The 27,922-nt window shown below is 37.0% G+C and overlaps 1 protein-coding gene across 1 annotated transcript in view; it reads right to left on the bottom strand.

The window, feature by feature from the left end:
* ANGPT1 (angiopoietin 1) overlaps nt 1-27,922 on the bottom strand; it is a 170,537-nt gene that overhangs the window by 54,640 nt on the left and 87,975 nt on the right. Inside the window, exons 4-6 of the mRNA XM_037381200.1 lie at nt 26,410-26,642; nt 9,426-9,553; nt 1,405-1,506 (exon numbers count right to left, since the gene is read on the bottom strand). Coding sequence (XP_037237097.1) covers nt 1,405-1,506; nt 9,426-9,553; nt 26,410-26,642 — 463 coding nt within the window. The remainder of the gene's footprint in view (nt 1-1,404; nt 1,507-9,425; nt 9,554-26,409; nt 26,643-27,922) is intronic.

The following is a 27,922-nucleotide window of genomic DNA, read 5'->3' as shown; positions in this document are numbered from 1 at the left end:
GAAAAAGGGCCACATGGGAAAACTTCAAAAAGAAGGGCTGTTTTTATTAAATGGTCTAAGAAAAAGCACGGGAGAGAAAAACTGAGTAATTCTCAATAATCCGTATGATATGTATAAATTAAAGCAGTCCATATGTAGAGAATGACTTAGGTTGCATATACAAATTCTAATTTCCACATAAGTAGAACTGGTAGAATCTTCAAATTTTGGTCTCCCCAAAATAAATTGATACTTTATTTGACTATAAACCAGAATAGAGTAAAACAGTTTTCAAGTTTCCTGCTAAATTAAAACTTTATGAGTTCAAAAAAAGATTCCAATTTTGCAAATCCATTCAAAAATATCTATTTGGCATTTTAATATAATTTTTACTTCACATATATTATGAAACAGATTACATCCTCAAGTTATTCGTAGTAGCAGAGGTCTGACCCAAATTATTAATTTTTACGCCTATAATTTATATTTTCAAGTAATATAAGAATATTGAAAAGAAAGCATCCATAAAATCCAAAATGACATTTTGGTACAATAATCTAATCTACATGTATTTCTGAAATAGTTGAGTTCCATAACAGGACTTTTTCCCATAGGAATTTTTAATGATCTGAACTTGCTTTTATTTTTAAATAATTTAAATGATCTCTTCATTCAGTGCTTTTTGAAAGCTATTGGAAAAATATTTTCTTCTTCCAGGCTGATTCTAAAACCTTCACTGGGAATGTCACTGAAATCCAAGCCAGTGCTCAGGAACTCAAAGGAGCTCCATCAGAAAGTTTGATCAGGCAGCAAATGAAAATACTGAGAATTTATTTAGATTGGAGTAATTTTTTTTTTAGTTGGCAAAGGGAAAACAGCTTGCTGAAGTCACATAATCTGTAATTTGGTAAGTTATTTGTTTTCTTTTAATCCTATTTGAAGTATCAACATTTCCAGTACATTAGCTTGATTGGCAGAGGTGTTGTATGACTTGGGATAAACCCAGGTAAAACTTTTCATTTGTATCTGAGATGCTTCATGCTCCGAAGGAGTTCTCCTCAGCTGAAAACATCCAAGTATTTGGAACATCATCACATGCCTATTACCTCTCAACGTCACAGCAAGTTGAAACTTCAGAGGGACAGATGGCAACATTCTTCAGTGTATATGCCTGGGCCTGACCTCATTTTAATCTCAGTAACTAATCTGAAATAAACCCTAAGTCATCGGAAATAATACTCAACTAATTGAGTAAAAAGAATGCTATGGTTTTTGAAAGTAACAGACCTGACAAAAGGTAACTCATCAAAAACTGCAGGACACCACCACATCACTACATACAGAACTGTTTAAGACAATAGGAAGTACTAACTGAAATCTAACACTTCTATGAACTCTACAGCTATTCCACATTTTTCATCTTACCATTTTGTATTCTTTCCAGCTTTTTTGAAAATCCAAACTCCCATCTTCTCGATGTTGTATAACTGTCCATCCTCCTCCAGCAATTTCCATATTGCAAAAGACCTATGCAATAATAAAATAAAAAAAAATAAAAACAAATAAAAACCCCACCCAATAAAATAAACTTGCAGTAGAATCCTGTCATCTTTAGGGGGAAAATAAATATTTGTGAATAATGGAATTAAGGAAGGCTGTTTTCCTACACCTCCAATGGTATCCTCAATCACATGATTACAACTGGGACTCTCCTTATGTTCAGTGTAATTCTCCAGTAACGTCTCCTGTTCTTTTAGCATATTATCCAAGAACATCTGCCCATCATCCCCCTCTGCATCTTCAGCTTTCCTCTGCACATCCCCTCCATGCTTTTTTATTTTTTCTGCTTTCTCTGCAGTGTCCCTGAAACCACTCCCTTCCTCTTAAAACAAAAAGTGTATTTCTTTCAGTGATAATAATGTTTTCTATAGCTTTTAGCAGAGTATCATTCTGTCTAAGAATCTTCAGGAATTCTTACAGAAAATATCCATTCAAAGAGCTCAAAATGTAGAGCAGATGAGATTATCCTGTTTTGGTTTGTATTTTAATGCTAACTACAGTGTGTAGGACAGTGTCCCAAAACAGAAACAGTTGATCTCAGTCTAAGCTGCCCTAAAGCTAACAAAAGGACATAAATAGGAAGAGGATCAAGAACAGAGTTCTGTGGGACGAGCTCAGAAGTTAAAACCTATACTGAACCTGTAAGATCATACCCTAACATCATTACACTAATTAAATTCAAACATAGGTTCTAAGATTCTGTATATTAAGGTTAATCTAACAGTTCAACAATTTCACTAAAGCTTGATATTAGAATATTGTGTCAACTGAAATCCGTTAAAAATCTTAAAAGAATCCATATAATCATTCAAATGAATATTAATTTTAATTTATTTTTCACTTTTCTTACATTATCCTTTAAAAAATACAGAAGCTAAATTATGAAAATAAAAATGCAAATACTGCTTATACATTCACTTTTCTTGGTACGTGACAAGTGATAATATTAATTTTTGTTCCTATGTTTGTATGACACTTGATTTTAAGATCCAACTGAATTTCTCAGTGCTACTCATTCAAGCAAATATTCCTGATTTTCATTCCCATGTACTCATTCATGCCATCTTGGCACTGCAACTATCTTAAATTTCATTTGTCTATGCTCTTGAATAGTTATATCCCTCTTCTTAAATAAGATGTTGTCCTGGTTTCAGCTGGGATAGAGTTAATTTTCTTCTTAGTAGCTGGAGCAGTGCTGTGTTTTGGATTTGGTGTGACAACCGTGCTGATAGGACACTGATGTTTTTAGTTGTTGCTGGGTGATGTTTATACTAATTCAAGGACTTTTCAGTTCCTTGGGCTCTGCCAGCAAGAGAGCTGGAGGGGCACGGGACATTGGAAGGGGACACAGCCAGGACAGGTGACCCAAGCTAGCCAAAGAGGTATTCCATACTATATGACATCATGCTGAGTATATAAACTGAGGGAAGAAGGAAGGGGGGGAACATTTGGCATTATGCTGTTTGTCTTCCTGAGAAACCGTTATGCATGATGGAGCCCTGCTTTCCTGGGGACGGCTGAACACCTGCCTGCCCATGGGAAGCAATGAATTAATTCATTGCTTTGCTTTGCTTACATGCATGGCTTTTGCTTTACATATTACATTGTTCTTATCTCAACCCCTGAGTTTCACATTCCTTTTCGATTCTTCTCCAACATCCCTCTGGGTGAGGGGGAGCGAGCGAGCGGCTGCGTGGTGCTTGGTTGCCAGCTGGGGTTAAACCACGACAGATGTCAATATGTAAAAGGGTTGAAGAGATGTCATCCGTCAGCTTAGCTTTTGGAATTCACATCAACAAGAGCCAAACCATTCAGCACTGGTCAGTAACTTAAAACTTTAAAAGTTGCTTTACCAAATTGAAGGTTACTATCCCATTCAGTTAAATAAGAATTTGTCCCTCAGCTCACTACAGAACCATATTATACCCTCTGGCAAAACAATTCAAAATCCTTTCTATTCATAAGCATTGTCATAGTAATCCTATATAAGTGCTTTTGTTTTAATTTGCTCCAGGCATGCTGAGTGAAGTCTTTGTGTAGGTATAGGAAGGAAACAGAATACCGAACAGTGCAAACATGTGAACTTGATTTAAGGTAACCACAAGAAAACCCACAATTTGCTAGACAAACATTTTGGCCCTATTTCTCCTTCAGGGAAGACACTGTGAGTCAAAACATTTATCTACGGGATTTAATTTCTTTAGTTGATTTACGGTGAGAATTTCTAAATGATGGATTTACTTCTCTTATAAGTCATTTCAAGCTCCCATGAATCCACTGCCAATTTTTAAAGCACTGAATCCTCAACTCTATTAAAACTACTCATTTTAAAGACACACACAAACAAATGAGGGGGTTTTCATACTAAAATATAATACAATACCTATAAAAATACTTTGATGTTTTCTGAATAATATAGCAAATTAAAAGAGAAAACTGCACAGTTGAAAGAGAGATTTACCAGCAACACATTATTCACTAGCCATCACTGTGGTCTGGCACTTTCCAAGGTGGTAGACAGAAACACCTGCCATATTAACAGGAGTGCCAAGCTGATTATAAATGTTCACTGTGCACAGCTCTAGCCAACAAATGTCCTGGACTGGCTTCTGTCCCAAACAAGGTCAAGGCATTCAGCCATTAAATACCTTTTACCGAGTTCTGATTTTTAACCCTCTGCCAGAAAAGTAAAGGATGAAGAAAAGTGACTAAATTTCTATGCATCTCTACATTCTGAGTTTATTCTCAATAAAATAACTTCATTTAGATTAAAAGACCATCCACAGCATTGCACTTTTGCCCTTCCTTAAATGCATGGGTAAAAATACTCAAGCTCCTAAAAGGCATACATGAGATTATTTATATATATATCTTAAAATCATGGAATCATTTAGGTTGGAAAAGACCTATGAGATCATCAAGTACAACCATTAACCCAGGACTGTCAAGTTCATCACTAAACCATGTCCCTAAGCATGGGACATAAAAAAAATGTTTTTTAAACACCTCCAGGGATGGTGATCCCACCACTTCCCTGGGCAGCCTGTTCCAATGATTGACCGTCCTCTCAGTGAAGGAAATTTTCCTAATAGCCAACCTAAACCTCCCCTGATGTAATTTGAGGGCATTTCCTCTTGTCCGGTTGTTTGTTTTCTGAGAGAAGAGACTGACCCCCACCTGCCTACAGCGTTCTTTCAGACAGTTGTAGAAAGCAATAAGGTCCCCCCTGTGTCTCCTTTTCTCCAGACTAAACAACCCCAGTTGCTCAGCTGCTCCTCATAAGACTTTTGCTTCAGACCCTTCACCAGCTTCATTGCCCTTCTCTGGACACACTCCAGAACCTGTTTTCCTCTTGAACAGAGGGGCCAAAAAGGGAGCACAGTATTCAAGGTGTGGCCTCACTAATGCCGAGTACAGCGGGAAAAGAACTTCCTTTGTCCTGCTGGCTACAGTTTCACATACAAGCCAGGATGCTGTTGGCCTTCTTGGCCACCTGGGCACACTGCTGGCTCATGTTGAGATGGCTGTCAACCAGCACCCCCAGGGCTTTTTCTTCCAGGCAGCTTTCCAGCCGCTCTTCCCCATGCCTGTAGCATTGTGTGGGGTTGTTGTGACCCAAGTGCAGGACCCGGCACTTCTCCTTGTTGAACCTCATACAACTGGCCTCAGCCCATCAATCCAGCATGTCCAGATCCCTCAGCGGAGACTTCCTACATGCAAGCAGATCAATACCACCCTTCAACTTAGTATCATCTGCAAATTTACGAGGATGCACTCAATCCCCTCATCCAATCATCAGTAAAGATATTAAATGGGATGGGCCCCAGTACTGAGCTCTGGGGAACACCACTTGTGACCAGCTGCAGCCTGGATGTAACTCCATTTACTACCACTCATTGGGCTCAGCTGTTCAGCCAGCTTTTAATCCAGAATGGAGAACACCTGTCCAAGCCATGAGCACCCAGTTTCTCCAGAAGAATGCTGTGGGAGATGGTGTCAAAGGTTTTACTGAAGTACCAGGAGACATCATCCACAGCCTTCCCCTCATCCACTAAGGCAGCTTGTCTTGTCATAGAAGGAGATCAAGTTAGTCAAGGAGGGTGTGATCCCTTGGTTTTACTGCAAGCGCCACGTGACAGTACTCAGGATGATCTTCATAACCTTCCCCAACACCAAGGGGAAATTGACAGACTGTTGTTCCCTGGATCCTTCCTGCCCTTATGGTAGATGGGCGTCTTCTGGGATCTCTCCAGTTACCCAGGACTGTTGATAAATGATGGAAAGTATCTTGGCAAGCTCCTCCACCAGCTACCTCAATACCCTCAGACTGATCCCACCCATCCCCATAGACTTGTGCATGTCTAAGTAGAGCAGCAGGTCACTAAGTGTTTCCCCTGAATTACAGGGACTTCATTCTGCTCCTCCTCATCCCTGTCTTCTAGCTCAGGGGGCTGAGTACCCAAAGAGTAGCGTAGCTGGTCTTACTATTAAAGACTGAGGCAAAGAAGGCGTTAAGTACCTCAGCCTTTTCCTCATCCTTTGTAGCCATGTTCCCCGCAGCATCCAATAAAAGATGCAGATTATCCTTGGCCCTCCTGTTGTTTCTAATGTATTTGTAAAAACATTTTTTTTTATCTTTTATGGCAGTGGCCAGCCTGAGTTCTAGCTGGGCTTTTACCTCTCTAATCATCACCTTGCATAACCTCGTGACATTGTTACTGTCCTCCTGAGCTGCCTGCTCCTTATTTCAAAGGTGGTAAAGTCTCCTTTTTTCCCTGAGTTCCAGCCAAAGCTCTCTGTTCAGCCTGGCTGGTGTTCTTCCCTGCCAGCTCATCTTTCATCGGCCTGCTCCTGCCCCTTTAAGACTACCTTCTTGAAGAACGTCCAGCCCTCCTGGGCCCCTTGGCCTGTCAGAGCTATTACCCAAGGGACTTTGTCAACCAGGCTCTTAATCAGGTCAAAGTTGGCCCACCATAAGTACAAGGCAGCAGTTCTGCTGACCCTCATCCTTCTCCAAGCATCAAAAATTCTGTCATTTCATGATAGCTATGTCCAAGGCATTTTTTGACCACCACAGCACCCAGCAGTCCTCCCCTGTTTTTTAGTACAGTGCACTCAGAAGTTGGTAGAAGTCATGCTTGTGAAGGCATTAGAGGAGATAGCAAAAGTCAAATACATTGTTCCAAGGGGACAGTGGAGGTTCTGTGTGCACTCAGACCAGGCCCCCTGGCCTATTTCAGCTCCTGAAGGTGACATGGTTCCTTCAGCTCCAAAATGATGAAAGTCTCACTCCTCCTGCTCCTCTGCTCATCAGCAGCCTCTGCTTCCCTTGTAGCTGACCCCACCTCTGCAGGGGACTGAAAGTACTCTTCTTGCCTTTGCTTTTTCTATGGCCTAGGGACAATCATTTGTCAACACCATCAGGCATTGCGCACACACACACACACATCAAAGTAAGCCAATTAATTGACTTAATACTTTAAGCCTATCTTTTCCTCTTCCCATCTCTAAAATATGGAATATTATTAAGATCCTTTTAAACAGACATGAATCATTGATTTTTGATGCAGGGCTCAAAGTCTAATGAACTAAACTAATGAACTGTTGAAGGTAGGAACATGAAAGACAAATTGCAATCTAAATTTTTAAGCATATAAAAATGAGGCGTATAAATGGTATGAAGCTGTAAGCACAGAGAGTAATTTTCTATCAATATACAAAGGTAAAACCAGTAAAAAACTAGAAGGGACAGTAACATTTGTATATATGAAAGAGATATTTTCTATTGAATGTCAGGATTCTAGTATATATCCTTTACAAAATATAAAAATAAATGAAGGTATATTTTTGTGACCTGAAGCATAAAATTACTATGAATGAGACTTGGCAGTGGCTGCGAGTATTACAGAAGGTAATAATATATTGGGCCTCCTAAGACATGTCAGAGTTGTGCATTGCATTGTGGCAATCCAGATAACTAAGCTGATTTTAAACAAGCAGCTACGTCTCCATGGAGTACCTATCAGGATATTAGCTTGTGTCCCAGAGCAATCTAACTGTGTCAGTGTGGTGCTACCTCTAGGCTAATTAGTCCTGGCACAGTGCTGCAGTTCTGTGATTTTGAAGCTATCTCAGCTGGAGTTAGTTAGCTATCTCTGCACAGCACTACCTTGCAGACTGTTAACACAACCTTCATGTCTGAAAAACATCTGTTAAAGCAACCACACTCCTCACTTGACTAACATGAACACGCCTGGGATCAGCTCTTGCTGTGTTATCACTAGGGCAAGACAGAAACAGGTGGTAGCAGAAATGCCCTTAACACATACATGCACACATGCGCACACACACACACACACACTCTCCCCAATTTTCTTGCTAAACCAGGAAAGCGCCAGGAAAAAAATAATGCAATGATATCAGCTGAGTTGTGCTGCCTGTATTGATTGGTAGCAACATTTGAACACAGGGATAGAGTGGAAACAAAGGGTGGCTTCCATAGTGTCACTGTCCTTGTATTACCAGTGAAGTACATTTAAGGTAAGCATACCAGAAGCATCAGTGCCTCAGCACTTTCAGATAATCATTGTTTTTCATTGCAAGACAGCTTCTGGGGATGGTTTATGAACTTTTTTAAGGCTAAGAAAAGCCACTTCTAATTTATACATGTAATCTAACTTTGATGTTACATCTTTGAGTGGAAGAGCTTCTACAGAACTGCTTTTAGTGTTTAGGTCCTGTTCAGTAACACTTAAAGGAGACTCTGTATTTTATACATGTCTATTATTTTTCCATTCACATTCACCACAATTACATTGATCTTTGCCCATAGCACTCTCCCACCCCAATTCTACTCATGGTTTAATGAACTCTAATTCTTTAGTATATCGTAACATCTTGATATTTACATGTTTCCAAAGGACTCTAATAAACCCAAATTCAGTTCAGAAATAAGCTTTACATATCTTAATGTCATCATAAAATGACTATAGACAACAACATCAGTAAAATTTGTTATTGCCTTTTTCTGTTTGCAGGGTCACCATTTTACTGCAGTAGGAATAAACTCAGCAGACAGATGTGGTTGCCTCTCTCCTGTTTGGCCCACTTTCTAGACACCACTGTATTTTCCAGGTAATCAACCCTTAGCCTTGCTGGGGGATGATTTCAATTGTGTCCTATCAGAGGAACAGCCAACATTCCTCCAAATGTAAATTAAGCTTAGGTTATTCCCTCATGTTCCTAACTACAACTCACTCAGGTACCTTAGCAACAAAAGCCTTCCAAAAAATCAGTCTGCTTCACAGACTATTGTTTCACTTTCATCAAAAAAACCTCCCAAGGATCTTTTCTGAGAATAACAGGATTATACATGCTTCATCATTTCAAACAGTGCTAATATTCAGCATGTTGTGTTCTTTACAGCCAAAACCACTCTTCCCTGCTCCCTGCAAGAGAAACAGGATTTTTTTAAATCTTTATCTTTAAAAACTACTCATTTTGCTATTTATTTCCCTGTGCTACCAGGTAATCCCCCCCATCAGCTTCCTCGTAGCACTTTACTAATGCTCTTCTAAACTTTATCACAGATTTATTTGCCACCATAGTCTGATTCAACTGAACTTGTCGAGTGGGAAAGAGTCAACTATGAGTGTACGTTGGAATGTAGAAAGGTTTCTCTGTCAGCAAGAAAGAAGAATGTCTGCAATAATACAGTTTATCATTTTCTTCATGCTATTATTTTTTTTTCAAAACTGAATATAGCCCAGGTTATTTATACCAGTACAACGTTTTGCAGAATGAGAACTTCAATAAAGGCTCCAAATACTCCTTTAAGGCCAGAGCAACATCACATTAACAAACAAGTAAATAAAACAGATATTTACCTTTTTAGGATCTGACACATTGTTAATATAAATAGTGTAGACCCCACTTTTGTTAAAACCAGATTGGTACACATCTGCGCAGTCTCTGAATGGCTTTTCTTCTTCCTTTTTTGCATTCTTTAGTAAAACTGCAAAACAAAAAACAGCTTAAGTTACAACAGCAATCTTATGCATTTCTGTATCAAGGAAGTCTACTTTTGCACACTGTATTCCTTTTAAACATACACAGTACTATGGTCCTTACAGTTAGTGCATTTGGTAAATTCTATTAAAGAACTATTGTGACACTTTCAGGCAGATGGCAGACTAAGCACCAGCAGAAGACATGATGCTAAACATGACTAAAATAGCTAAAGAGAGCATCCTGCCTACCAAGAGGCGAACACAGTGCATTCCTTCTGAGTGCAAAGGTCTGTGCAGCTGCAGGTGTTGCCTCTGACTCAAGTTGTATCTGGGAGGTTGCCAAAGAATGCCCCAGAGATGGCACATGGAAGTGGAAAACTTGTTCAGTGTTGTGATCTGACACAGATGCTCACTTAAGACAGCAATGCAGGACCCTGGAAGGAGACAGCTTGTGCCCTTCCTCCATGAAGTACTGGCTTTTGAGCAGCCTAGCGGCTTGAGGCAAGGAAGCTTTTTGCTTCATTTATTGGCAGAGAATAATGATTTTCATATGTACTTACATAAAAGTTGCTAGATACGATTAGTGCAAAAAAGAACAAAAATCAATGCTACTGAAGTCAGTTCTTTAGAGTCATGATTTATCTAATTTATTTTTGGCTCAGAACTGAAAACAATTAATGTTAGAACACCAGTGCAGATCTTGATCCTGTATATGACAGACAGACCACATAGATGAGTCTGGGCTGAGAAATCAGGAGGGTGAGATGTTTGAGGATACTAGTCTTGAATAACCAGGAGATTCCCTGTAGAAGGAGTAACATCTGAGGGCGTTCCTTCAGTTTCACAAACAAAAGTAGCATGACCCCACACGATACTGGAGGATATGAGTTTGTTCCAACAACACATACTTTAAGAACATCAGTATTCCCATGGAAATCCATCAGTTAACTCAGATTCTTAAAGTTAAACATGTCCTTAAGTGCCGTGCAGGGCCTGGTCCAGCACTTCATTAATCCTTACAATAAAGAAACAATATTTAAGTCTTCCAGACACACTCATCGTCTGGTGACAGACACATCTTTTTTATTTTTGGCTTGAAAGTGTGAGTTATAGGTACAAAAGGAACTACGCCTTATTCACTCTCAATGAAGTGGTCTGTGCTGCAAAACTGGTGCTTAACAGCAATGGTATGCAAAAAAGTAACAGCCTTGCACAGCATGTAGGACTATCTAGGCTATAAGATGGCATGTAGCAATGCCAAGGCTTTGTAGCGTGATATACTATCTCCCCTTTGAACACCTCAAAGCAGTATTTTAGGATGGCAAATTCCTGCCATATCAATTGGCAACAATAGCATGTCACAGATAAGGAAAGTGAGGAAGATAAAAGTTAATTGTTTTACATGAGTGTTTTATGTAAAAAGGTGAAAACAGAAAAATAGTAAGAAATCCAATCCTGAACTGTAAGAAAATCCTGCTCTCTATGTAGGCATTTCACACATATCATATTGTTTTTTCCCTTTTCTGTGTTTTATTTTGTTCTTCTAATATTTTATTTTAAGAAACAAAACCCCTTTACTTTTGATTTTCCACGTATTTGTTGCATATTTATTACTTTTATCCAACACAATCAACACAAATAAAACCTGGTTCATCAGTTGGAATATAAATGGCTTTGAAATTTTGCCATATTTGGAAAAAGTAGTGCTGGCAATGCAGTAGATGACACATTCCCCTGTGAGATGGCAGGGAATGAGGTCCTCAGCAAGGTACACGTTAACAGTGTACTCTCAAAGGTGCCATTTTTTAGATAAGACAGAACTGAGGCCTTCATGATTAGTGTTAATTAAAGATTTTATGGTACTTTCCTGTAAGCAGATGGTGTTAGTATCAGTGGCCAAAGTCCAACTTGAATAATTACTTGGGGCCGGAGCCAAAGCCTAGAGGAATTAAAGCAAAGCCTCTCGTTGATTTCAGGGGGCTTTAGATTAGATCCATTCTTCCTGGCCTGAATTTTTCTAATGCTGTTGTTTCAACTGTAGACATCAGTCTCTCCTCTCTAAAAAAATTATTTAGTTGTGCAGAGGCAGTGTTCATTTCCCTGAGTCTTAAAGTACTTATATTTTAATATCTATATGTAGAGATATTATCTTACATCTATTTAACTCTTATACATACATTGAAAACCAATTGGAAATAGCTACTTAAGAGTCAATCGAGGAAATTTGAATTTGGTTTCTTTTTAACTGAAAGTTAGACAAATGAATGGTTATACATGAGTATACCTTAAAGGTATGAGTCTATGCTAAAGGTCATATTATTTAAATTTCAAACAAGATAAGATTTTAATTTCAAAGTAATTAGAATTAGATTTGAAAATAATTTTCTAAGGAGATGGATCTCTAGGAAGCATACATAGAAATACATTTTTTCCTCATGCTTAAAGAAACAAACACAAATAAACCTGCCGTTGATGTAAGAGATGAAGGGGACAAGGACAGATAGATGCCATAGATATACTCAGTTCCTTCCATGCTTCCTTTCAGTATCAGACAGCTGGAATACCTGAGATCACAGACAGCAGATGTGTTAATTTCCTATAGACTAAGCAACGCTATAGCCTGCTTTTGCAGCAGTGGATTTTATTCAGCGAACCACTATAGCCAGAAGATGGCTTTCCTTGGATGCCTCTTACCCCTCCCTCATGAGTCAGTGCTCCCACTGGAAGAAAAGCTCAGCTCCTTGTGGAGGAGCTGAACTATTACAGATTGCAGCAGGATATATTAAGCGTGACTAGCACATTATTTAGTTTTTCATAACACATCAGACTGTAATTTGCAATAACAGCCCAAAGTTATCAGAAAATTAATACTCAGGAATGTTACTAGTAATGTTCCTTTAGGGTAAAATATATTTTTCCTGAGGTTTGCTATTGTTTTTCTAACTTAATATTCCATACAATTTCAAAACCACTTCTACCTACTATAGCTTGAGACTGTTTTTTCTATAATATTACATAGACCTTGAATCCTTTATACATTAAGTGAAGTTCCTGAATGATGCATTGGTTCACATATGTTTGGTGTGTAAATGTGTTTTTACAAAAGTAACAAGGCTCAAAGAAAGTAGTTCTAAAACAAAATATGTACATTTCTTTGTTCATTTTCAAGATCTTAATTGACTTTTCACAAATTTCTAATGTCAGTTTAGCTATTTTCAAATACAATGCTTACACCAAAATTTTATTTACCTGAAGAAAAAGTCTATGTCAAGCAAAATAATATTATAATTTTTTAAAGATAAACGCTTATCCAAAAATTGGACTCCTGGAGAGTTGTTTGTTTTGTTTTGTTTTTTTTATTGTCTTTCCTGGATGAATAAACTAGTGATGAAGTCATGCTCCTTTGAAGCAATGCTGCTTAGATGGAAAATCCTGCTTTCCTGAACAGAAGGAGAATTAACAAGACAAGTAAGTTCCTCTTTCATTGCACTTCCAAAAGTCTTTTGGTTATTTTTCAGCGCAATAACTTTCTCCTTGGGCTATGCTACCTGTGTTTCCCTACTTGATGATTTATTTCTTTCAATTATCAGTCTTGTGGCAGTTTCTTTTCCTTGATGCCCTGGATGATGATTTGAGTCCAGGAAATACAGAAGGTACCATCCATAACTGCCCAGAGCTCTATCAGATGGCTGCTATCACGTAGAGACAACTGCCATAGCAGTGCAACTGCTCTGTGGCCCTGTGGAGGAACAGGAACCCATATCAATGAGGTTTCTGCTAACCCACAGGCTGTGAACTGCCAGGGCTGAGCAGCTGTTCTGCTGCCTCTACCAACAGTGTATTAACCTTCATCAGAAAGCTGAGGTCAGCACCTGAGGTTGTAGCCTCTTGAGTTTTCTTAGAACAGGTTACTGGTGCTTGCAAGTGAGAGACCTCAGATATGTAGGGCCTTTTCCCAAAACAATGGCCAGGGAAATACCTTAACTGATTGTTAGCTGTGTGTGCCTCTGTGTAGGGTGAAACTATTTTCCCTATCAGTTATAAAAGTAAATCAATAGTAAACAAGTTTATTACTTCCTAACAGCTATCACAAATGAAGGATGCCTGCTTTTCTGCACGTGTTTAAAGAAATACAAACTGGCTACTAAGAATAAATAACTTCTGAAATATTTAGTAACTTAAATTTCTCCTCTAGGAATATGAAATTTAAAACATACAATACCTGTATTTTTCCTGGCTGTATAAAAATTAATCTAATCTCATCTCCACTAGAAAAAAAATTTCAAAGACAATATGCTTGATTTTTTTAATTGAGTTTTCTGATTGTTTTTGAGAAAATGAAGAGGCTATCTCATTGCTTTTCAAGTCTTTGTCAGGTTTTTGGTGAATGAATAGTGCAGTTTGTCTGTAAGCAGTGAAGAATGTTAAATTGCAGTTCATTATGTTGACTGAATCCATGAAATCACATTCATATTTACTAAGTTATTTAAGAGCTAACTGCCATGTTTGTGAAATCAGTTGAGACTGAGTTAATGACTAGTCTTAGGTCCTTTAGTGATACCGTCAGCAAATGAAAGGCAGCTGTTGGGTTTTTTACATGATAATGACTTATTTGGACAGATACACAGAGATTTCTGCAGTGTCTTAGTGAATTATTATATTTTTGTTGTTTTAATGAATCTGATTTTCTTATAGGACATTATAACCACTATACATACCAGAAGATACTTTAAAAATACTTCATGCTTTTGAAGCCAAAGAAGTGTCTATCCAAATCTTACTGGCAAGTATAATTGACCTAAATTTTAGCTGCTCTATCAAAAGCATCTGAGGTGGAAATTTCTGTCCCCAGACGGGCAGCTTCTAAAAGATCAAAAAAGAGGTTGCAAATTGATGGTTTTTACCTACATCTGTAGCATTTCAGAACAGGCAGTTTCTATCTAGATCCAGATGGCAAATACATTTTGCCTTGATCTTGTCATTGTTCCATATACATGGTGGGGAATCCTACATTTTTATAGGAGACCCTGTATCTCTGACCTCTTTCTCAGCCATTTGGGTGCAGCTGCTGTGCACCACCACAGTTCCAGTTATGATGGCAAATAGTGCCTGGCTCATGAAGAATCAAATGAGGAACAGTTTGTTAAAAGTTATCAAAAGGATGTCAGTCAAATATCCCCAGTGAGGAGGCCTGGAACATGACCCGCACATGTATATATGCTCTCAGACTTAGCAGCAGGAACCACAAACAGATCTGACAGAGAAAGGGTGAAGATTATTTTTGTTTTGAGAAGGAAAAATATGCATAGAGTTACAGCCACTCAGTTTTTGCTGACTTAGAGCCAGAGGTGTAGTCTGTTGTTTCACTGGCCTAGTTTTGCATATACCAACCTCCGCTTGAGAACAAACGTTAAACTGTGACCCAATAGCTGGCTGTGACATCCAACTATTCCCTGAAACAAGACAACAATGTAGCTACACAGTTGTGCTGCAAATGTTACACAAACCACAGCGAAAGGCACAAACCTGGAGGCTGACTTCAACTCAGATATGCTGTCCAGATAACCACAGTGTTGCCTACAAACTAAAATCATAGCCATGTAAGAATATTTTTGTCCCTATCAAAAAGAACTTGAAAAGTACATTTTCTGGATTCTAGTTTGTCCAGGTACATAATGCATACTATGTGTTTTTCCTCTCCAAAAAGTATTTCTGGATTATTAAAGCTATCACCATCACCCAATCAAGCCAATGTGAAAAAGAATTAGAAAATTACAATCAATTGAGATGTATGTAATTTTAAAAATATTGCAGTTACTTGTTAATTAAAACATCAGGAACTTTTAATGCATCTAACTAGTTAAGTATAAGTTTTAAATGTGAACTTACATGCACTTAATATCCAATTCTAAATTATTGTAAAGACAAACTAACACCACCTGATTCAAAACTTTTTCCAATGACAGTTTTACTTCCTCCTATATTAATACTAGTTTCATCTCCAAAAAGTCTGTATATAATCTTAAAAAAACAAAAGGGGTGATATTAATATGAAAGCTGCTTCTGGAGTACATCAGCCTCCTCAGATAAATCCTTGTTGTGCATGCTTATGTACTCACATTTGTTTATTAGGGAGATGACAGAATGTTTAGGAGTGGAGTTTGGACATATATTCTCCTTCCAGCATACATTCACCAAAATGCTTTTCAAAGTTATATTTCTTTGTGAGATTGCTCTGAATCTGACATAAAGAGCTGGCCAAAGGCAAATTGGGGGAAAAAATGTTCATTTTGACATACTGGAATAAAATATTTCTGTTCTGGCAAATTTGCTCCATAATCAAGTTCATAGATTATAAATTTGCAGATTCTCATTTATAAAAATGTATTGTCAAGGCTCCCATTAGTCCCAAATGAAGTTATAGCAGCAGCTATACCAGGTTACTTTGCTCCTCCAGCCTCTTCAATGTCCAATCTCTAGCATCAGATACCCTAAAAGTCATAGGGCTTCCTCACCAGACTTGATCTTTTAACCCTCACTGCTCTTCTGTTTTCTTCTTTGCTTGAACCCTCATAATTACTTTTTTTCTTCCTATTTTCTTTTTCCTTTAGGCCCGTCCTTTCCCAGGAGAACCCTAAGTTTTTGCAAGGGCTGGGCTAACACCAGGCCCAGAAAAGTCTTCGGTAAGAACAGATGTCCAAAGCAGATGACTGGAGAACAGCATAAGAGCAGGCAGGCATATCCAGGAATTTACAACATAGATGCTTCCTCTGCCAGATATAATATCTGTATGTTTAATGGGCTTTGCAAGAACTTTCTTCCATGGCTTTTGCCAGTTTCTTTTTTGAAGCCACATGAAGTCAGTGTCCCATACCGAGGAACTCAACACACGTACCATGTGAAGACAATCTGCCAATGTTCCTTTAAACCAGTGTATTTCATCTGTTCTTAGCTGAAAGTGTCAGTAATTCTGCATCCATGCTAAGAGTTCTTCTGCATTCTCTTTCTATTATCTTTTGCATTGTCTGAAGTATCTCTCATATGCTTAATGAATGCTTTCACATCTTTGATCACCTGTCTTTGTAGCTTTTTCCATATTTTTTTTTGGGGGGGGGAGGGTGTTTGGGGTTTTTTTGAGTTGTGGGGTCTGATATTTTATACAGTATTAGAGCACATCATTAATTATATTGTAGTAGATTTTTTTTCTGATTTCCTTTCTGTTCCTTTGTAATAATTTATAAAATACTATTTTCGTTTAAACCAGTAACAGGCAGGTAGCACCTCCTGTGTCTTTCATTCAAGATTTCCTTGGGAGCTCACCTTGCATTTACATGGGTATTCTAAAAAGCAGGAGAAAGCATAACTCTAGAATTCCTTCCTCAGGCATGCTCATCTGCTCAACGATTAGAATGGGAAACACTGGCCTTCATTTAAGTGTTCAGAGCTTATGACAGTATAAGTCTATAAACATGTATCACACATTTTTAATTTCTAAGGGGCACTTAGTCATAACCCAAAACCCAGTGCAATGCAGGATGTTACTTAAAGGCAGTGCTGCTCTTTCCATTTCTGTTGGTTATAGACTGCCTCCATAGCCACAGAATGAATAGCTAATAGGAGATCTGGCAGAAAGTGTTTTGGTTTGGCATAGCTGGGGAGCAGGGGAGGCAGGCTTCGGGGTTTTTTGTTTGATTGATTTACTGTTTTGTTGTGGTTGTTTTGTATCTTTGCTTGTTATAGTTTTATTATTCCGCTGCAGCAGCTCAATGATCTGATTCATCCTATGACCCTACAATCACTAGACTGGATGGAGAAGTGTAAGGATTTTTGTGTCTAAGGAGCAATGACAAAAGCAAAAATAGCCCCTTAACTATCAACCCCTAGCCCTATATGACTGCATGCATACCACCTACTGCATGTGGGAGGCCTGAACGGATGTTCAAACCTCTCTTAAGTGCAGCTCAGCATAACTACCATACCATTGGAAACAAAGTTAGCAGGACTACGATGATTCTATGGGCCTAGGAACTAGTCCAGTCCCAGATTCATTAGGAACACTGAAGTTCATTACATATCAGAGTTTCAGATCCATATTTTTAAGGTAGGGAGGAAAGAGACAAGGTGTAGCCAATTAGATGCTTCACATTAACATTTACAGAAATGTTTTAGCAGCTAACAGAATATTACTTTTCCCTCCCACACACCATCTAAGAGTCTGAAGTGGGAAAGGCAAACAATTGCATAGCAAGAGCACTCAAGCTATCCAACTACTTATTAAATAAATCATCTATAGCAGAATTTCCCTCCCGTAGTGCTGCAGAAATTTACTCGGTCTTGAAAATGGCATTAGTGTAGTGAGCTTTCACCCTCTCCAGGGCATAATTATTTGCTACCTAATAAATTATCAATAGTTATCAAGTTTGTTTCCCAATAAATCCAGCCTTAGTGACTGGTAACAACAATAATACTTCGATTCACTGTGCATTTGAAAGACATCACTTAGGAATACCAGAAAGTCGTCCTCATTAGTGAGCTGAAATAGAATGCCTTATGGTCCATTTACAACGAGATAAAGACACTTAATTATCCAGCTGCAATATAATTCCTTAAGAGTTTCTGCTTGAGACAGCAGTTTTGTGAGTAACCAGCCATTCACTGAGATGAGAACTAAAGAAGTCTTTCACAAACTGCTACAAGAGAGCTTAAGCCACTGGCTTTACTTAATATTTCTAGCGTCCATATTTTTTTAATTGGTTTATATTTTTCCACACAGGCACCCTAGTGTGTTTCCAGCTGAAGAATGGTATGCATACAAAGAAACTTTTCACTAACAAGCTATTTAGGTGACACCAACAGTGTTATTAATTGGTTTCTATAAGCTGATATCCCTTGTAATATCTTTGGTGTGAGTGAATAACACCATTTTCACAAAGCAGAGTGAAAAAGGATTTGGCACTGACATATTCTGTAGGAATGAGGGTGCCTAATTGATTTCAATATTAACAAACAAGAATTTAAATGTAAAAATATGTACTTGAAGTATTCTTTTTTCAATGCTAATAAATATTGACCTCCTGCCATAACCATCAACAAGTTAATAGGGATAAAATACGGGAATCCCCAGTTCTGTTTTGAAGAATTTAAATATTTTCCCACTGACATAGATTTCAAATGCTGCACACTCAAATTTACATATTTCAGTACTGAATCTATTAAACCACAGCCTACCTTGATCCTACCTAATATATTTTGTTGCATTTTGTTATACAGCATAACTTGGAAATGAAGGTATCCTTGCCTAAGCAAAGTATGAGAAGACTTTTTATATCATGATGATTTGGAATTAATATTGTTATTTATTTAGTTTTATAGAAATAAAGAATATGAAATTAATCTCTCCCAGTGTAGATACAAATCATATAAACAGCAGCACTAGTATCATCACTCTTTAACAGGTAACATGGAGAAAAAAGGTACTTGCAGATGAAATTCACCTCATCCTAAGACAACTCACTTGACAGGAGTGCCTTTGTTGACTCTAGATTAAAGGAAGTCCAGAACAGGGCTCTACATTTTTGCTGTAAATGTTAGGTGAGTCAGGTCAGGCTGACTCCGAAAAACTCTTACTTGTACTTTCTGAGCGTGTCTGAAAAATGCATACCAATACAGAAAATCTCCAAGGGAAACAGGAAATCTATAGCACCTGAACAGAAAAAAAAAAAAAAGAAACACAAAGCTGATGCTGATGTGTACATTTACTGAACACCTACACCATGGTACAAAACTAACCCAGCCTCTGACTGCAGCCCCTGTAGTGCTATCTACCTCAGTGGGTCCATGTGCTCAGTCAGATTCAACTGCAGTAAGGGTAAGAGGACCCATCTTCTGTGACACTAAGGGCAAAATTAAGGTTTAATTTTTCCTCAGTTTTCAAAATATAAATAAAGGCAGATCAAAAGGTGGAATGCATCTTTATAATACTGAGCTTTGTGAATTGTGAGTGGATATTTTATGATAGTGGGCTTCTGATCTTTTTTTAAACTAAGGGTATTTCTGTTACTGCTTTAAGATGTCTTAAAAAATTATACCTCTTGCTCATAACATCTCTAAAGCAGAAGGAAGTAGACAGAAACTGAGCAAATGGATGTTTTCTGTATTCTTGAACACACATACTGATAACCTTAGCTGAAGTTATTTACTTTGATACTTCTGGGGATCGAAGTAGGACTTAATGATAGAACAAGATAAGTGTGGAACACTAGATGGCTTCAGTGCATTAAATGAGGTTTTGCTTAAAGCTCTGGTGTGGTCACCCCAACTTTGTCAAGTCTATATTTTTTAATTAATTCTTAATTAATATTAAGAAAAATAACCTTAATATAAAAATAGAATTTGTAGATGAAAATATCATTTCTTGTTATTACTTTGTGATATGTTATAGCACATTGGTAATAAAAATGCAATTTCAGCCATAAGGAAAAAATGTCTGTCACTTCATTCATGCTTTCTTTTCTTAGAACCATGATTCAAGCACACTCTTGATCCACCTCAGACCTACAGTTTGCAGCCAGAGTTGGTCAGAAACTTCTGTGCATCTAGCAAAAATCTTATTTTGTTTGCTTCTAGGCTTCAGAAGAAAAATAATAAAGTGACTGATATGCCATACTCTAGGTTTCTGTCTCATTAGTTATGTCTCATTGAAAAAAAAAATTAGCAACGTCAAGGGTGAGGTACAAACAAGAGACAAGTGTTTAAGAAATTAAAAGATATTGTTAGGGAAATACTACCAGATAAAACACACTATCACCTCAAAATATATCTCAGATGAGTATCAATATTATTGTTTCCATACACAGAAGAAAAATGACCAAGAACTGTATCATACAACCTTACTCTTCTACACTGCTGTCTAAAACATATTAGATTTAAATATCCTCACTATTGTATTCCAATATATGGCTGAATCAATATAATATAGAAAAATTGTTTTGCTGAACACAGTCCAAGCATCAAGATTTAAAATTACCTTTCAGAACACCTGAAACTGTTATTTTATCCTGGGATTCCCACTGGGGTATTTTTTGTTTTGTTTGTTTGTTTTAAATACTAGTTTGTATTAGGTAAGGTGTCTTTGAAGTCTTTCTAATGAAACAGGCCAGCATCACTGCTGGGGCAATTCTGCTTATGTCAATAGAGATTCCCCTCTGCCTGTAACCTTCAGGTCATTTCTTTGAAGTTCTCGTTCTATTCTCACTCTCTTCACTTTAGCATAAATTTCAACATCATAACAACTGTGGTCTAAGAAGTGGAATAGACTACTTACTGTTTAATATTTTGAATAAATTAATTGCTATGCCTTTTAGAAGCATGAATTCCATTCAAATAAATTTTTGGACGTATTTTCTTTTCCTGCATAATTTTTTAAAATATGAAAACTACCCATAAACCAGAAGGTTTGTACCTTTCAGAATTGCCAGACCCACTAACCACTTCATTTGCTTCATGAATTCAATAGGCATTTGTGGGGAGGTAAATTCCTAGCATATATGTGTATTATTTGAGAATTAAGCTTAGCTTCTTGTTGACATTTAAGAGGAAGCTAATGCTTCATTTTTGTCCTACTTGGAGGTCACAAAACCAGGCATTCATGACAAAACTTTCTTTACTGTTCCATTAGATCTCTGAAGTACATAAGTTTAGACCAAACATTTTAACAAGGTACATTATCATGTAGTCTGGCATACAACATAAAAAACAGGAAAAAGAAAATAAGTTTATGGTTAAATATACTCTCCCACTGAATTTTTACATTCCCTTATCCTGTGGGTAGGAGTACTTGGGCAGCTATCCTAAGTTATGCAAATTACTTTTAACACAATAGACACTCTAGATATATTTTCTTATACTGGAATAAAAAGACAAATGTTTGAAAATACATGTGACTTTTGACTGGGCACATTTTGTGGTGTTTGGCTTGAAACATAATTTCCCACTGGACCAAAACAATTTCTGAATTACTTGGTTTGAACATGTATACACTTCTTTGATGATATATTATCTATTGCTTAACATCATTTGTAGTGTGTTTCTTGTTTTGGTTTTAGGTGTTTGTTGGGGTTTTTTTACTAATATTTGTGTGACTCTCTACTTAGCACTACATAGCCTTTTCATAAGCAATTTTTCTGATGTGGAAGCTTAGAAACTCTGTCACTAAGCTATTTACTGTGTTACAGATTTATTGTTTGACAGTGACAGCAATCTACCAAAATGATTTATCCATCCTCAGACAAATAATACCCAAAGTAGTATAAGGAATGAACACTTTAAAGAAAACAATGATCACTAAATCTTTGATGACCTTTGGAAAGAATGACATGATCTTTATCCAACTCTTATCTGCTACAGGTGATGGACTTCTACAGTCTAGGAGATAGTTATGCAGTATCTCTGTGGTGATTATTTAAACTTTCACTTCAATGTTTCTGTTTTGCCATCTTTTCATTGGGGAACAGTAAAAGTTTCAGGCATTTATATTTGAATTTGGAGATTACTTAATATTTAAAAAGTTACTTTAAATTTTCATAATTCTGAACAGTCATTTCACTTGGAAAGCTAGTGTCTGAAAGTGCTGGTTTCTTAGAAATTCTATTGTAGAAATTTATTGGCAGCCACTGCAAAGATTGTTGCCCCTGCCTAAAAAATACATAGACAATATGAAAAAAGCTATCTAACCACAGACAGAGGCCAAAATGGACACATGTGAGTCCCCATAGTATCCTGTATATATTTGACTCTCTGTAGTCTTTGTGACCTATTAGAGTGTCTATTTTAAGTATTATATGCAACTGAAATACTAGAATTGCTCACACAGGGACAGAGGTGGGTGGTACTTTGGAAACCAAACACACAAACAATTCCAATTTTTACAGGTGGCCTCCATCCCAGAAGTGGTCTGTACCAAAACTGACACTAAAAGCAGGATCTGGATTTTGTATTTAGGTTCATCTATATTTTAAAAAATTATCCTTTGCATAGCTTTTACTTTTTTCTCTCTTTCTCACTTGCCTTTATATCCTTCAGAACTTCTCCTAAAGTTTGTCTACCCACAGTGGAAGTACAAAAGCAGATTTCTTAGCATTGTCATCTATTTCTAGGGACTATGTTAGCTAAGCTTCTCAGAGTGTAAAACTATACAAAAGCAGTTTCTGTTCAGCCCTGTATCTCCACACTATTCTGCTATATTATTCACAGACTCCTAGCAGGCAAACTTCTGAAAGTTTCCCAACTTATTTAATCTAAAAATAAAACTTCTGATATTATTTCATTACTGGTAGAAATTTACCTCATGTTTTGTAATAAAAAAGCAAGGGTTATACCAGCTTCATTTCAAAGGAAGCTGTTTAGCTGTATTATTTTATAAAAAATAGTTTTAAAAATACTAATTTCAGTTTCACAAATTGGAAAACCCAGAATACTATGACTTTTGCAAGGAAGAATAAATTTTTCCTGGTTTTGACTTATCTTGGGGGAGATTTTTAGGTTTCTGGATATGGATAATAGTTTTAAAAATATATATGTATACCTGTAACATAAAATATATTTACTTATTTATGGTGGAAAATCCAAAAAAGGTACTTAAAGCCATTCTCAAAATACCACAGGGTTTAGGCATACTTTGCAATTCCTCTCAGTTCTTCTTTTCATCCTTAGGAAGTTACTCATCTTTGACAATCTGTCCTAGATTTGATGCCTTGCTTAGGCTGCACTTTCTTTCAAAGATGAGTGTCCCTAGTTAAAAGCCTGAACTTTTTAAAAGAACCCATCCTTTGCTAGCGCTTCAGCTTTCTAATAATTAAAAAAATCTTTATCTAGCAACCTATACTTAACTTAATCAAGTACTTTTGTCTTTTTCAAGATCTTTATCAAGATCTTTTATCAATGGAAAATATCTCAATATTACTGGCTGTTCCCTTTCTCCCTACCATTGGTTATTTTATATACTTCCATAACAGAATCCCACATACCTTCTTTCCCATCTAATAATTCTGTATGTTACAGCTGTCTCTCCTCATATGGAAATCGTTCCAGGTCTCTAATTATTTCCATTGTCCTATTCTCTTCTGGATTATTTCCATTTCTGCTATATCACTTATGAAATTAAATGACTGAGAGTTACCAAAGCATAAGACAGAAGGAGTGTCACTGATTTATGTATCACATTTTGTTATTCTCTATCTCCCAATAAACACCAGTTCTCACAGCATATTTTATGTTTTGAATTTTCGGGCACACATAAAGACTTGTGTAAGACTATCTAAACTTCATATTTTTGTGTGAATTTAAAGTAGCTCTGGTGGTACTTCCCAGCATGCATACCTTTCCATGTTCAACATATATTTGCACAAACTGAAGCTGGTATTAATTTTTGGTACAACCAAATGCTATAGTATTCAGCCTTCATTAGAGTGGTCTTGTGCTCCAGGATAATATTATTATTTTAACTTAAGCTGTCTGGCTCCTTTTCCCAGCTGTGAATGTACTTACCAAAAATGTCGGACAGCTAGACTTAGACAGTAATAGGAAACATTTCTGCAATTATTTATCTTGAAATTATTCTATTTAAATAAAAAAGGTATCCAAGGAAAATCCTGAACATGTTAATACAGAAAAGGTAATGGAGTCCAAAATCAAGGGTTTGAGTCAGGTTATTAAGATTATATTTAGGCATTTAAATGTGCTGAGCATATTTTGCTTCCACAGTTCCTCAAAAGTAAAAAAAAACTACTGAAGATTCAGGTTTTCAGGCACCTGAATTTGTACCCAGGAGCCCAATTTGATGGAAAATTCAGGTTTTTGGGCACCTGAATTTGTACCTAGGAGACCAATTTGAAACACCAACTTCTGTAATCCTCACTCAAAGTTTTTATAAGAAGCAGCTGAGGAAACTAAGTTTAGGAAAAATGTTGGTTTGTAGGGTTTTTTTGTGGGTTTTTTTTTGTTTGAATCAAATTCAAAATTGTTAGAAAATCTTTCTAAGCTTAAAAAGAACTTGCAGAAAATCTCTGTATGAGAATAATATTTCTTTCATTTTGATATTAATTTTAAAGTCCTCCTGAGCTCTATTATAACACTGAACACAGCTTTGCCAGGTTTCTTTGCCAAAAGACCATAAAACATAATAAAAGATTTGCATTGCATCACAATGTTTCTCTACTGATATGAGAACAGTCTACTATGAAAGACGTTACTTAATTCAAAATGCTGGGGAACTATATAACAGAATAAGCAGAAGGGAACATTCAGAATGAACATGAGGGGAAAAAAGTTGTTTTTTAAAAAAAAAAAATAGTCTATCAGCACAGGCCCAAGCATGCAACACTTCCAAAGGAAGAGATGCAATCCTCATCACTGGAGCAGTTTAGATTTAAGCCACACAAGTTGCATGGGAATATACAGCAAAGAGGAAACTCACAGTGCCTTGAGCTGAATCATTTGAATGATCTAAGATGTCTTCTGCCTCTTAAACAGAGTATTGAATAATGACGCATGTGACAATGTTTTGATTGGTGTGATGGGATCGTTATTTGGGGGTTTTGTTCGGGTTTTGTTCTTTTGGGGGTTTAGATAATTTATGGCACTAGAATTGCAAGGAGCAAATATACTGGACTCTTTGGACTGCTGGTACTTAACCTTGCATAGACCTCTTTCATCCATGCTTCCACACTCACTGAAGGACTAGCACAACTCACACATCTACAGTTTCTCTCTAAGTTTACCCTGTACCCTTTCTCAGAAGCATTTTCATGGCTTCTTCCCAGATGGATATTTTATTTCCTCAGCTTTCTTTCCCCCAGTACTTTTAACTCTCTGCATGCTATACCAGGCACAGTTGTTAATTGCCTTTTAGCTGTTATTCTTAACATATGCTTTTTCTCTTAAACTCTCCTTTACATTTCTTCCCTCTTTTCTGTATGACTTTTTGCCTTGTTTTTCAGAGTTACTAATTTATTCTTTTCAGTGCCCCATTTCCATCCTTTACCAGTTCTGATGAAAGGAATTTCTTTCCAGAGACATTCTGCAGTGTCTTTAGCATTTGAAAATTGAAATCCTACCTGATTTTCTTTCTCAGTCTCTGTAAGAAATCAGTTTACTAAGAAAGGCAGACTTGAGAATTGTCCTAAAGTCTTTGTCAATCCCTTCTTTCAAAGGATGCTATTTCTATCTTTTGTGTTTGTAGTTTGACTAATGCACCCAGAAACAAACAAAATACAGCAAGGCAGAAAGAAGAAAAATTACCCCTTGTTATAAATAAAATCTCATTCAAGAGAAGAGATTCATCTTGTGGATGTCTACAGCACCGTAAGTGCCTACATCCAAGTTCATTAACATTATAACCCATAAATATGTATAAAGTTCTGGGTTACTTTCCTTTATTTAGTACCCTGTTCTCTCCATTGACTGTAAAGGAAGTCTATAGCAAATTAGATACAGGCCCCTATAAAGTATAAGATCCACTGTTGGTTTGATTGTTCCCAACAGAAGGAGACACATGCTCAGCGGAACAAATCAGTATTGCTAATGTGAAGTCAATGGAATTATGGCCTACATCAGCTATGGTCAAGTACAACAATGATATTAAATTTAAAAAAAAATCAAATATGGCTGACAGTACAAGGGTTGGCCCCAGCATTCTCTGAACCTTATTTGATTTGTCATTTCTCATCAGGTCTTTTGTCCTTAATTAAAATGTCTTTTTCTTTCTTGGAATAAACTCATTAAGTTTTACCTTTCCAAAAATTCAGGATTTACATCAGGAGAAATTTCTTAGTACTTCTTATGTTTTATAATGTGACTTTCTTACCTCCTTCCTTAGAACAGAGGGTGATCAGAGTGTGAACTGTATCCATCAATTCAAGCTGCTGTTTCTGCAGGACACTGTTATTGCTTGTTGCCTTGTTCAATTGCTTCTCTAGTTCCTGGATTATATAGCTTTGTCGTGTGACCAAGCTTTGTAGGTTCTCTTTTTCCTCCTTCAAAGTATCCAGCTCCTCTTTATGCCTTTCTTCCATTTCTAAAATTCGGTGCTCAAGTAAACTAAATGAAATTTTAAAAAAATATATATATATTATTTCATGCCAACATATTTATTAATACAGAAAAATAACTTTTATTTTTCATGGTAGAATTCAGTACGTAAATCATTTATTCTAAAAATGTCACATCTACAAATTCAGCCCACTGATTTTCTCTGTCAAATAGCCAAATATAACTGATCTCTAAGATTCCATTTTGTGATGTTTACATGTCATAGTACTTAAGAGTAAAGTGCATGGAACTGAATATCTAGTTGTTATACCCATCCAAGCACATGAGCAGAGGCCAGTAACACATCTGTATGTAGAAGTTAAGACAGAAAAGCCTAAGGTAAGCAAAGGAGGGAGAAGAGCAGGGCACTGAAGAGGACATAATTGGTAGTATAGACAGGTCGGTATGATAAGAGACAAAAAACGGGTAAAATAAGAACAAGTTTGTGAAGGACTTGCCACTGAACAGAAGATAAGCACTAGGAGCTATGGGGTACCATCAAGAGGTAATGAACCCACAATAAAAGTACCAGTTGATGCAGTCTGTGAAGCTGGGAAAGGAACTGTGCACCAGATAAGTGGTACATGCTTTCACATTAAGAATAGTACTGTCTCCCCAAAAGACACATCAGAAGTTTGCATTTTAAGGTAAGATTCCCTTGTTTTCCTTGAGTCTACATACATATCCCCCCACCCCCGCCTTTTCTGGTTCCACAAAAGGCTCCTCAGACAGAAAACTGCTGGGCATCATACTTCTGACCTGCTTATATTCATTTCTATAAATTATTTTACACATGTATAGAAAAACTTTCTCCTGATTAATATTCTTTTTCAGTACCCTCTCTGTCCTGGGACAGAAGTGTACAATTTACCAAGATCAAAGGCATATCAAATTATATTTAGAAAAATAGAAAAGCTGTAGACATAAAGGACAGCTAATATCTGCCAACAGGGAAAAAGAAGTTTCTTCAGGCCAGTGCTTTGATACTATGATGGAAGTTTAGAAGAAAGAATTTTTAATATTAGATAAAGAAATTAATTCAATGTCTGCTACTTTCTGTTCAGTAATTCTACTGTACATGCCAAAAGAGGTGTTTCTCATGCCCATAGATCAACTAGTAGTTACAAACTTGCCAACAAACTACTTCCCGTTCAAGTCAGTCTTAGGTTTTATTTACTTGTACCCTCTCCCCACCTTTGTTTTTACTTCTGGATAGTAGATCAGTGGCAAAATGCCTGCATAATTTCAGGTCATTTAACCTAACTGAAGAATGTAATAAAATCCATATG

The sequence above is a fragment of the Falco rusticolus genome, chromosome 3 (genome assembly GCF_015220075.1).
Source record: "Falco rusticolus isolate bFalRus1 chromosome 3, bFalRus1.pri, whole genome shotgun sequence".
In the NCBI taxonomy this organism is placed as follows: Eukaryota; Metazoa; Chordata; class Aves; order Falconiformes; family Falconidae; genus Falco; species Falco rusticolus.
The sequence above is the reverse complement of the archived record's forward strand: the minus strand, read 5'-3'. Positions and strand labels throughout refer to the sequence as shown.